Genomic DNA, 13,261 nt, shown 5'->3' on the forward strand with positions numbered 1-13,261 from the left:
TAGTAAAAAATTATATATTTGAGTTCGTGAGGCTATGGGTAATATTTATCTTCGAAAATTTTCGGAATCCGGGCACATGCGCCTAGGGTGAATTTTAGGAATCTTGCAATTTGGGTTGGGTAATTACTCTAATAGCTAAATTATGAATTTGTGAGCGTATATTGATTAATTTATATAATATTTGGCTAGCTTCGGATTGTTGCATCAAGTTGAGGCTTTTAAGTGGGTTCGTGGGCCGGAAAGTGAGCTTTGAGACAAGGTAAGTCTCTTGCCTAACCTTGTAAGAGAGAATTTACCCCATTGGTGTTTTAAATTTCTATTTGCTTCTAATTGTAGGGGGCTACGCATGCACGAGGTGATGAGAATCCGTGCGTAACTACTAATTATGCTTAAGTCCGGGTATTTTTCGAACCCAAATCATGAGATACTTGTACTATTTGCACTTACTTGTTAATTTAAGTGCCTAAACTATATTGAAACTTGATAAAGGATTCGTAAAGACCGAATTTCACGTACTTTGAGTTTTAGCGGGTTACTTGACCGTTAATGGAAATTGTGCTTCCTTGTATATTAGTCTTGTAATAGCTTTTAAATCGGATGTTCGTAGAGTATTTTCTCTTCTTGTAGAGCGGGCCGAACGCCTCGGCAGTATAATAGATGCATCTATGGTTCGTACCACTCGACACTCGGCAATGTACACATTATTCTGGATCGGAGCGTACGACCTCCACATAAATCGTGTGTGTTAATGCTTGGGGCCGGATACACTTGATATTATTATTTTTATGAAATGAGGTGTTATAATTCATTTATTGACCTGGAATTGATTTGGAGTTAGTATGTGTTAGTTGGAGATTATTTTTTTTGAAAATTACTATCAGTTAAAAAATTATTTATTCACTACTTGCTATTATGTTATTATTATTATTCACATATTCCATTCCTATTTAGAATTTTCTGTATTTTTATTGTTGGCCCATAGTAAGTGTCGATGTCGACCCCTCGGCACTACTTCTTCGAGGTTAGACTGGATACTTACTGGGTACATATTGTTTATGTACTCACGCTACACTTCTGCACTAATCGTGCAGGATCTGAGGCAGGTGCATCTAGCAGTCAGTCAGGCGCGCACCCCCGTTACCCCGAGGCTTAGTGGTGAGCTGCTTTCTGAGTCGTTCTGTAGCACCCGGAGTCTCTCTTTTGTATTTACTTTCTGTCTACCCTATTTCAGACAGTAGCTTAGTGTTTTGTATATTCTGCTAGTTGCCCATTCACTTGTGACACCGGGTCTTGAAAACATACTAGTAGATATTTGATGGTTATTGGGTATTTATATCACTGCACTTGCTCCTTTATGAGCTGACGCTTACTTTATTAAAATTTTCACTTCTCTTTCACTTAATAAATACAAATTCACTACTTTGAAATTATTAAAAAGAATAAATACATGGCTAGTTCACTGTTGGCTTGCCTAGCGGCGACGTTGGGCGCCATCACGGCCTATAGGAGAAATTGGGTCATGACAACTGTTGAGCCTGGAAGCTCTGCCCCCGGAATTACTGTTTATCGTGATTTTACCTTCATTTCAAGGCTAAGTATTGCGCATTTCTTTAATTATTTTTTTATTTCAGGATCAAATTAATTCACTTGTCTAGAAATCACGTATAAATTCGACTGTACCATTGCATTTTAATTCTAGGACAAGGTTTCTGCTATTAGATTTTCCTCGTACTTTTGACCACTTCACATAAGAAAGAGACATAAAGGGATTGCACACTTGTACCAAGAAATTAAGTAGGAGTTTGGACATAAAAATGATTGACTTTTAAAAAAGATAGTATTTGAAGTTAAGTGGAAAAATGACATTTAGAATTTGAAATTATGTGTGGATATGCATTTCACTTTTTTTTTTCTGAAAAACTTGAAAAAGTGGTCAAAACTATTTTTTGGTTTTTGAAAAAAGTCTTTTTCGAAAAATCTCCAAAACTTATAGCTTTTCATGGACAAACACATTTTTAAAAAAGAGATCGAAAAAAGGAAAAAAAACTCTATGAACAAAGGCCTGAGGCGACAAAGTGAAATGTATCATGATAAAGGCTCGCTCCTATTCCTGTACTGTAACGAGAAGCTTTAAATTTTTAAAGAAACCTCAATTCTATCTTTTGGAGGGCTTAGAAAGTGTTTTTAATTCCCAACATGCTTTAAAGTAGAATACTCGACGTTTATCATTAGCAGTCCCTTTCTTCAATTGATTTCAAGCTTTTCAATCGGATTTGATTCGAATCATTTGAGTAAAGAGTGTATTGTGGAAGTACAGATGTCCCCTTTTAATTTTAATTCAGCAAAGTCTCAGAAGCTTGTCAAGGCAAAAACGGGTTGGGAAAAGAGCAAAAGCTCTAAGTGTAGCAGCGTCGCCAATCAAAGAAAAGCATAAACGTATAGTTCAATTAAAAGTTGATTCATCAAACTCTAGCCTGTGTATAGACCACAATATATTTCAAGTATCTTATCAATTAACATAAACTTTTGTCTAGTTAGAAAGCATTAACTTGCTCTTGTAAAGCCCCGCAAAATTTCGAAGGATTCTAAAGTGCACCAACGAAGATTAAAACTAACGTTCTGCGTGACAGCGAGGCCTACGAACTTATACCATATCATCCGGTCATGATAATAAGTATAGAAAATATCATGACAGATTGGTCCGCTCGATCAAGTTAAGGTATTGTCCGTCATAGAGGGTTGGGGCGTGATAGATCCAAAATCAAATAAAAAAGAGACGTGGGGTATATTGAAATTCACAAAAGTAATTTAGGAATTTAAAGTGTATACACCGACAATACAAAAAAAAAAATTACACAAACTATATACTACTTTAACATGTTTAGTAGGTTGCATGCCCAATTTTAAAACTTCCTTTTACACTATCAACACATAAAAGTTAAACTCATCCTATAAATAAAAAAGTTTATATAGTCGACCCGAACCAACTTTGAATTTGTGTGTAGGATTGAATTAATCTGTCAAATTAACCTATGCCTGGCAGTAAACATGTAGCTTGTGACACTTTTTCTTTGTTGACACTTCAGTAGCGGTGCCTGGTGACCCCAGCAAGCAAAGTTAATAAAGTTTTGTCGAGGGGATATAAACATACTTCAGACAAGAGATTGCATCACGTCTCAAAAAGGACTGGTTTCCTTTCAGGGTAGGCTTTGTGCAGCAAAGACAGATTCTTGTTTTCACAATATATCTTCCTACTTCAAATTGAATCCTTCAGACTCATATCCCATAAGTTCATACATGAGAAGGAAACTTTATTCTAAGCACTGGAACATATTCTCTTAATACATGTGATTCCTGAACCTGGATACTCACTGACAATTAAGGAAAGGATCAGATTCTTTTCTCCTACTCGCTTTTACAGAGAGAGAGGGAGGGAGGGAGAGAGAGAGAGAGGGAGAGAGAGAGAGAGAGAGAGAGAGGGAGGGGGAGGGAGGGAGGGAGAGAGAGAGAGAGAGAGAGAGAGAGAGAGAGAGAGAGTGCGCGCGCGCGTGTCCTCCAAACGCTTTTTTTTCTAAATAGTGGAAGCACAAAAGCGAGCATTTGATCGAAGCTGCCTTTATTGCAAAGTAAGCCACCAAAAGATGTGACATTCTGCCTTCCAAAAACATTGCCATGCCATCTTCTTCATTAGCTAATATGGACAACTTTCTATGACCGTACAAGAAGAGGAACTCATTAATATGAATTTCAACTCTACTATAATATTATTTCCAGATCATCTCTTGGCAAAAGTATGCTTACAAGATATGAGTTTTAGGGTTTAAGAGGAAAACTGAAAGGATGTACCATTATTGGACAGCAAAGCACTCACTATGCCGAAAAGGGAGGGGAAAGGGTTGACTTTCTCAGTCACATTGCAGGGTGATGCCTCTCTGATGAAAATGATACATAAGTTATCCGGCAAAAGGGAAAAACCTGCTGTAAGAAGGAATCTGCTAACCCAACTTGCTCTTTACTCTGGTAGTTTCAAACGATTGAAGAGTACAAGAAAGCTGTGCTCTGGAATGACATAAAGAAAGCCAAGGTCTGCACCTTTCATGTGCGGCCCCATTCCCTAATGAAAATTAACAAGCACATGAATAGAAAGAAACAAGGACCTCTCCCCTACATCTTTTTTATTATCAGTGAGATAGAAAATCTAAGGGAAGATGGACAGCAATTTTAGTACCTTTCCATTGAGTTGCAGAAGTTCCCCCTCAACCCACCTTGGGTTTTTGAAACCAAATTCAGCTATTCTTCCTTGACCTTTGTAACTTGCAACCTGGAAGAAACAAACACGATGAGTCGCACTTGTAATTCTGATGCAATCTAAACTGGAGGATTTAAATCTTATAATGTTTCAACCCCGATAGTTTCTTCCCCTGTAGCCAAATTATTGATGCCGAGTCACGCTAAAACTAGGGCTCACCATGAAAGTTGCATTGGTCAGCGTAATATGATATCATGGTTAACAACTAATGGTTTATGTGCACAAAATAAACAAACCATGTGTGATATGCCGATTGTTTTAGCCTTTTCCAGCTAGTAGTGTACTGTAGTAGTAGTCTATAATCTCCAAGCTACTTGCACACAGTCAAGAGTATGTGTGACATCCTACTAGTAGAGCTATTGGGTAACCAACTGATGGGAAGAATTCACCTACTATCATCTTTTCTAAGATTTGAACCTTGGTTACTAAGGTTGTTACTCTTGCTACAGCTCTTTGACCGCTAGACCACCCCTTTCAGGACACCTATAATCAGTAATATATTTCGTCATATCCAGATTTCATACAGAAATGATATTCAATTATTGACCAATTTGATTTTAATCACTTTGACCTCAATAAATAAAGAGACTTGCGCAATTTTGCATGGAGATTAGAAGCATAACATTTGGGCTCTCTCACCCATCTGGGAATCCTCACCCAAGTAGCATATTGGATGGTTAGTGTTTTACATGGTAAAAGAAATTTCTCAAACCAATGCTGTAGTCCATTTGTCAGTCATCTTTTTTTTTTTTTTTTTTTTGGGGGGGGGGGGGGGGTAAGGGAAGGTGGTGTTCTAATTAGAGATATCCATCTGGCATTTATCAGTCATCTTTAGAATTATGATCACAGAACTTCAATGTTTTCTGTTAATAGCAGTTATAATTTCAGGAAATATCTCTTAACGGTTTAGTTGACCAGAGCATAGAATAAATAGTACGAAAAGGACAGTTAAAGATACTTCTGATAACTAATTGCCTATTCAGCCAAGCTTCTGGGAAGCCAAAAGTGCTTTGCTCGTTTATTCTAAAAAACTGCTTTACTTTAGAGAGCTGAGGTGTTTGGCCAAGCTTTTAGGAAAAAAAATAATTGCTTCTGAGTAATTGCAGAAACCGTTTTCAGAAGCTAGAAAAATTGGCTTCTCCCCAGAAGCACTTTTGGAATCTTAGCCAAGCACAAATTGCTGCTCTAATATTGGCAAAAGTGCTTATCAATTTGATTAACCAAACAAAAACTGCTACTCTCAAAAAGTAATTTTCCACAAGCACTTCGGACAAAAAGCGCTTCTCAAAATAAGCCGATTTTGGAAGCTTGGCCAAACAGGCAATAAGACATGGTTCAACCTGGGAAAGCCAACAAAACGCTAACGACAAGCACAAAAAAGCAGACTCAAAGGGGCAATTATCCACCAACTTTACTTACCACACCAAGTTCATCTGGATACATCCCCCTGTTGGTTAAGCGACTTGCTTTACCTATTTTAGCTCGAAATGTCACCTGAAAATCAAAACCTTTACATTATGCTTTAATAAAAAGAAACAGTACAGATTGAACTACACGAACCTGGCCAGCAGGCACATTGATATCCCCTGTTAGCTTTACCGCCTCAACATACTCAAAGAACTCGACATCAGAGGATTTCTCAGCATCATTTACATTCCAGTTACCATATTTCCGCCTTAATTGCACTACCTCAGTTCCATAAGGTCCAAATGCACCAACATATAGACCTAGAATTAGGAAAAAACTACATTACTGACAAAGTCCCACATCACTAGCTCTCCCCTCGCCCCCATTTCTCTAGGAATAGATGTCAAAGAGAAACAAATGAGATACACAAATGTATTCGCATGGATGTCTAGTGAGGTATGGAGGGATGTACATTTTAGTGTCGGACAAGACTGTATTTATGTGTTTGCAGGATATATATATATATATATATATATATATATATATATATATATATAAGAGAGAGAGAGAGAGAGAGAGAGAGAGAGAGAGAGAGGGGACAGAGAAATGTCTTACCTTCAAAAGGATCTAAATCCCCAGGAGAGGTTGTAATTCGACTAAAATTTGTGTATTCAGATAACCTGTATCGCTTCTGCGCCTGGCTAACTGCAAGCTTTAATATCTCTTTCACATTTCTGGAAACCTACATCAAGTGTACATTCAATGAATCAATATATCAATACACCTAAAATTATTGAAGCAATAAAATCTTGACAATGCAAAAGCGAAATCTTGAGCTAGAAGGGAAAAAATAGAAAGGCAACAGTCTGGAAAAAGGTGATGAAATCATTTCAAGTTTTCTCACTTAGGACCCAGATACTCTCTTAGTACGACAGGGTAGCTTGCTGACTTTCCATCATTTTACTTTGTGATGATGGAATACAAACTACAATTTTCCTCTAATTGTAAAGAAAAAAGAAGTGAAACCCAAATGATAGAGCTTACTGTGACCTGAGATGATATCCTCAGGCCACAACTGCAAGCAGAATGTCAGGATTATATTTAAAAATATGTTTGCATACTTTTGAAGAAACTTTATCAGAACTCCAAAATGCCTTTGCCACGTCAGGAGGCATTAATTCAGAGACACCTTGAGCTTCAAGAGCTGCAATATTAATGCTGGACGCAGAATTTTCTTCACCATCTTGATCTCCAGGTCTCTTAGGAATATGAAGCATAAAGGAATCTCTTTCCACATCTTTGATTTCAGCAGGTAAACGAATAAACTCGTCCTTTACTGGATTGTCTTCTTTATTATGTAAAATACCCCCTAAGAAAAGCTTGGTGTCTACAGTTTTTCCATCTTCACTTGTGCCACTATCTCCTATTATAACTCGATCAGGATTGATGTCATCCAAATCACTAGTTGTTTCTTCAGCCTCCTCACTGGAAATAGTGTTCTCATCTTCTCCTTCCAGAAATTGCTTCACCGAATCACCATCATCTGTTATTTCTTCCGTAATATTAACTTTCATTACTTTCACTTTCAGATCAGGTATCTTATCTTTAAGAAAATTTATCACACTTCTTATTCCCTCTTCAGCAGCTCCCTCAAAATCTATGCTCTTTTCATTGCTTTTCTCTGCTTCAGCTTCATCTATTTTAACATCAATTACAGCTCTGTTCTCAATCTCAGCAGTTGAAGGCCCCTTTATTGGCTTTGACTCGGATGATGGACTTAAACTTGCTGCACTTCCTTTGGTTCGCTGCATGAATACCACCTGGCAGTGATAACAGACATCAGAAGCAGCATTGACAGAGTCGGGGAGGCAGTATAACATATAGAACCAACCCTAAACAGCAGCAACATCTAAAATTATGTGCAAGACACTGATAGTTATTAGAGTACACCTAAATATGAATACTAACTAAAGGTGGAGTTTTCTGATATGAAATTTAGGAAGAGGTAACAGTGAGTTAGCTCATCTTGGGAACATACAATAAAACCTTCAAGCACAATGTTCTGGTAATCATATCAGATTGGTATAATGATACAAAACAAGCTATCACTTGGTGCACATGTGGATATCTGCTCAGCATCCACTTTATAACATTATAAATTTGAGAGTATGTGTCAGCATTATGATTTACAAATCAAGAAAATATAATGTAAATCCTCATTTTCGTGCTAGCCCAGTGAAAGACAAGCAGTAGACATCAGCAAAGTTCAAAAATAAAAATAAAAATGAATAACACAAGACTTCGTAAATTAGATCAGTTGGAGTTGCACGTCACCTGCAGGTTGTAAGTATTATTTCCATCTTTGACGACGAAAATCTCAAACAGTGGAGTTCCAGAAGAGGCTTTCACCAACTGCCTGAAACAACCAATAGAATTCGTTGAGAAGAATATATGATTACAACTTATAGCTTTTACTTCCATTTTTGTATTCTTACCTTGGACTATAACTTCTGCCAATAAATCTGCCCACACCTGGAGTAATACGTATTAGTCTGCCAAATGGATCATCTGAATCTTTTGAATAGCCAACCCACCAACCAACCTGCAGTTTGGAGCAAAAGAAGAGGCGAGGTAAGGTCACTCGTGAACTTTATGCTATATAGTTGCTTCTAAGATGCAAAAGGCAATCTATCATATATAGACGTACAAAGATGCAAACACAGCTCTGTCTTATAGAGATACAGGATGAATAAATAAATAAACAAAAAAGTGCATGCATGGTCTTATGCTAGTAATATGGTTGTACAGTGGAGACTCACTAAGGGGCCTATGGATTTAAGTGCTAGAAGATATGTATTACCAGCCCACTTCCCGTACTTTGGCACAATCTTGAAGCATCATGATAACGCTCTTCATCTATTGCATTCTGGTAGCAGAAGGAGAAAAGAGATCACTGCCAATATTCCGACGCAAAGGAGCTTAATGCTATTTTAACTGCAATAAATACCTTCAACATGGACATAATTTCAGCAACAGAGTCCTTCGCTGTAGCTTCTGCGATAGCTGCTTTCAATTTTGCAGCTTCTTCAAAGTCTTCCTTCTCAATTGCTTCTTCCAGTTGAAACTTCAAAACATATAACTAGTTAGAACTCATAGGAATCAGAGCTTCCTGGGATATATTTTTTTAATAAAAGAGAAGAGAACCATCGAAATTTCATTGCTGTTGGAGCCACATGTTCCATAAAGCAACTTTTCTAGTGTTTCAAAGAAGCGTACAGAAATTGCTATTAAATAATAAAAAACCAGGAGTTGCCCGTGCCTCGTGCTAATATACGAGGAAGCATTTAGCAGTCACTTTATACGATAGAAAAACAGCAGAAAAGAAAATCAAATTGCAATTGATTATGATGACCTATCAGACAAGATAGCTTTTACCATTTCTTCGGTCGGCTACTGGCTTTGGATCATTGCACGGTCGAGATGCCAGTGGAATGGACTAGAACACTGGTTCACAATATATCTAAATTTTCACAATGGAACTGAAGTGGGATGTTCACAATAGCAGCTTGCCAAGTGGGAGAACGAGGACCGTCGGATCGAGGGCATGAAGGCAATAACATAGAGTTGGAGGCCTTATTTCTTTTTTATAAAGGAGTTGGAGGCCTTATTTCTGGGACATCCAGAAAGCTATTCTTCCATTCAAGAAGCCCCTACTTGTACCCCTGCTCCCTTTTATCATGTTATTATGTAACAACAAAATGGTAAATTTCCCATTTAAGCACCCATCTCTAGTCGATGCAAATTAAAATATGGAGAACATATATGTGCACTAGTCTAAGAAACAAACTGAAAAACAAGTGTTCTCTTCTTTTATAAGGACTTAGGACTTTCATTTGGACAAGCAAATAATGAAAAAGTAGCACGTTGGTGCTGATTTGAACCGCTAGATTAGCTTTTACAGAGGACACTATTACTATTTTTAAGGACGTAAAAGTAGATCCATTGCACTGTGAACTTGCATGCAGATCAACTGTCAACTCCCTACTAATCAATTTTACACACTTCCAGTAATTTTACTGAATTGGATGGTCAAGCAGCTGATGACTTGATAAATTAAGTATCTTGAATATGGAATTGTGAAGCCCTCTTTGAGAGTTGTTGATACCATTGGACCTTTCCCCATGTACCACATTGAAAGGGGACTACAACTTTGGCCATCTTATAAGTTCCCTCTCCTCTCTCGCCTAGTGAGATCTTTTCAGGACAAAACCCACCACATCTCACGTAAAATGCCGCGACATGGTGTGTGTAGAGAGGACAACACCTACCAAGACTCTTGATGTTGAAGAATCTGACGGTCACAATTTGTGCCATCTGCATAGAAGATGGTTATACCTCTTCCCAAGTCTTTCATCTAAAGAGACTCAAATGGTACAATGGGACCTTGCCTCATGTCCCACATTTGAAGAAGACTACAACCTTTGGATAATTATATATGCTCATACCCCTCTTTAACTCCTTGAGGCACTTATTCTGGAAAGGACTTCCTATAATTCTTGCATGAACAGTTGAGATACCAAAACTACGCCTTTAGACAGGAGAATATCTCATGGGGACTCTTGCTGTTTATAGATCCATTAGTCAATAAGAGATGTCAAATTAAGTAGGACACAACAACTACCCCAAGCATACAAATTCTATACTAAATCACCTCTTATTTATTTCATCAGCTTTTGGGAATAGAGGGGTCTTAGTCTCTTAACAACAATCGAAGAGGCTAATTGAGCATCTAACTATAAGTAAAAAGGGATTAATTAAAAGGCATGGGGCAAATAGGTTTTGACATAAGGATAGGTCCCTCCTTGCCTAGAAGCTCTGTCTTTTAGAGTCAACTATATGAATCCTCTATATCTATACAATTATATTTGGACCTATTTGACTCCAATACTCAAGAATTTGCGCCTTTTAGGACGAATTCTATTTTATCAATTCTCCAAATCTTACACTTCTTATATACAGATTGCTAACTAAACTAAAAGGACTGGTAGCAACAACAACTAAACCTATCCTATACGGGCTTAAGTCCACATGGATTCTGAATAACTGCAACAGATATTACCGTTTCATACAAAATACATCAAGCAAATCCACTTCAAATCAAAGAGAGAGAGAGAGAGAGAGGAATAAAGTACCTTGAGCACAGAGGCATAGCTCTCAGCTTGTTCAATTTCAGAGAAATAGCGGGTCCAGCGGTTCCAATCCCAACCTGATGAAGAAGTAGCGAAGCAGCTATTGTTGCAATTTTCATCAGCAGAGGGAGTTGAGGAGGTGCTGTTGACATTGACGCATCGACAACAAAGCCTCGAATTTTTGCTGTTCTTAAGAAATAATTTATTTGGGAAATTAACGAAAGAATTAGAAGAAGCTGATGAAGAAGAGCAGAGGGAAGGCCTCGACGGAGGTATACGGACGGTGGCGTGTCCAGCCGCAGCCCAAGCGTTGGCCACAGCCATATCTCTTCTTCTTCTTCTTCCTTTTGCGCTGTCTGTATTTGACTTGTAGATTTGGGTTTCTATTCAATGGAGTTTGTTTGTGGATAGAAGATGAGAGAGATAACTCTCGGCTGATAAGAGCAAAGAGGAATACATGGTTTTGCACTTGGAAAGACAAGGACCAATGGGGCCTACTCTTTTTCTATATTTTCTGATTTTTCGGCGAATTAATCTTCCATTCAATGTCTCAATTTCACTATATACATGATTAAATGGAGAAAAAAAAAATACTATACATGATTAAATGGAGAAAAACAAATACTATGCATGATTAAAAAACTTTTAAGAATAAATTTCTTTTGGAAAATGTTGTCTAGTGATTAAGGGAAGAGCAAAGAAGAAGGCTTTTTGTTGAGATTTGAATAAATGTATAACACCATTATTGTATAATTCTAAATTGTAAGTTATTAGTGTTATGAAATACTTGATTAGGGTGGATGTTCATAACTGTTAAGGTAGTAACACCTACTACTCTTCATTATTATTTACATAACTCTCGCTACTCCAACACTTATTGTTATAACTCCCATATCTCCATTATCTCCTTCATGATCTCAAATACTTAATGTCATTTTTATGACAATCTTTAATATACCTCTATGTAATACTATCAATAGAGGATGAAAATTAATATTGTAAACACTTGAAAAATATTTGGATGAAAATCAGGTATGCCAATAGGTACTGCAACATGTGTTTCTGTAGATGAAATCTTCTTCTCTTCATCATGCTCTATCTAACGATACAAACAAGGATAACAATTATGTGATACATATATTTATTATTGAGTGGTTTCTTCTCTAGAATATATTGATTAATGCATTAATACTCTTAGTCTGACAGAATAGAAACCTACCGAGCTAATAGGTAATTTACCGAATGTTTGATTATTTGTCATTTTCTCTTTGTGCTTGCATCACTGTCCAATACCAAATAAAAAAATTGTACGCTTACGTGTTCTTACCAAATGAACCCGTGGTTTTGGTTTATTAAAAGTTCAATCTAATAATTTGTAATTCACTGATATTAATAAAGATGAAAGGATATAATCGTATTGTTAATCGTATTTTATGGGGTTCTAGTGCGTATGGATCACCGTTCCAAAATTAATTTGTGAGTTTGCCTAAAATAATTGAAAAAACGTTTTATCGTTTTGATATTTTATGACTATACTCTCCTTAACACTTGGTTGCTACTACTTTGGTTTGGTTTATTAGTACCTAAGACTAGAATTTATCATGTAATAGTTCTTTAAGTTGAATTAATGTCTTACATTAGAAAATATTCTTGAACTATAATAGAGTTACGAGATATATATGGTTGCCAAAAGTGATGTAATATTTTTAAATGTTCCAAGGCGAGTCCCAGTACATGCACTTCGGCTTATTATGTCAGTAATTGAGGGTTCAAGTCCCAACGCACCACAAGGATAAGATATCAGGTTCGAGTCCTGGTGCACCATGATGATAAGAGTTTGTCGAGTCCCAACTTATTATGGCCTAACATGCCTTTATATAGATAAGACATTGGGTTTGAGTCCTAATGCACCATATTGATAATATAATGATGATTGAGGCAAATTAATATTACGCTTTTGATGAAACATCATGAAAATTGTCCCACTTGATTTGCTCTATTTTTTAAGTGAATATGGTAACGGTGTATAATAAGTCTAAATGAAGATAAGTGGTTGACGAATGAATATGGGCGTGGCAAAGACCAAAATAATAATAGTCATCATTGTGGTAATTGTAAAAAGGAGAACAATAAGGGTTCTCAAAATAACTCTTCAAAGGTAAAGAAAATGTGTATCAGTGTGGCCTGTAAATATGATGCACATTCAAATGATTATGGTCCATTCCTTGAAATTGTGACTTGTGATAAGCATTGTAAATGCAGAATCATTTCTAAAAGTGAATGTGAAAATATATATGTGATAAAAAATTATGAATAAGGACGTGCTCATGCATGGTTAGATAAATACCACAACTCA

The 13,261-nt window shown here is 36.9% G+C and overlaps 1 protein-coding gene across 1 annotated transcript; it reads right to left on the minus strand.

The window, feature by feature from the left end:
- Nucleotides 1-3,741: 3,741 nt before the first annotated feature.
- On the minus strand, nt 3,742-11,370 carry LOC104096535 (protein EXECUTER 2, chloroplastic). Its single transcript, XM_009602919.4, has 11 exons — nt 10,909-11,370; nt 8,724-8,840; nt 8,577-8,642; nt 8,212-8,318; nt 8,051-8,132; nt 6,838-7,536; nt 6,332-6,458; nt 5,870-6,036; nt 5,729-5,803; nt 4,229-4,321; nt 3,742-4,114 (listed from the first exon to the last, which is right to left on the minus strand). The coding sequence occupies exons 1-11, from the start codon at nt 11,227-11,229 to the stop codon at nt 4,013-4,015; spliced, it is 1,956 nt and encodes a 651-aa protein (XP_009601214.1). The 5' UTR covers nt 11,230-11,370; the 3' UTR covers nt 3,742-4,012.
- Nucleotides 11,371-13,261: the final 1,891 nt, after the last annotated feature.

This window comes from Nicotiana tomentosiformis, chromosome 6 (assembly GCF_000390325.3).
Source record: "Nicotiana tomentosiformis chromosome 6, ASM39032v3, whole genome shotgun sequence".
Taxonomy (NCBI): Eukaryota; Viridiplantae; Streptophyta; class Magnoliopsida; order Solanales; family Solanaceae; genus Nicotiana; species Nicotiana tomentosiformis.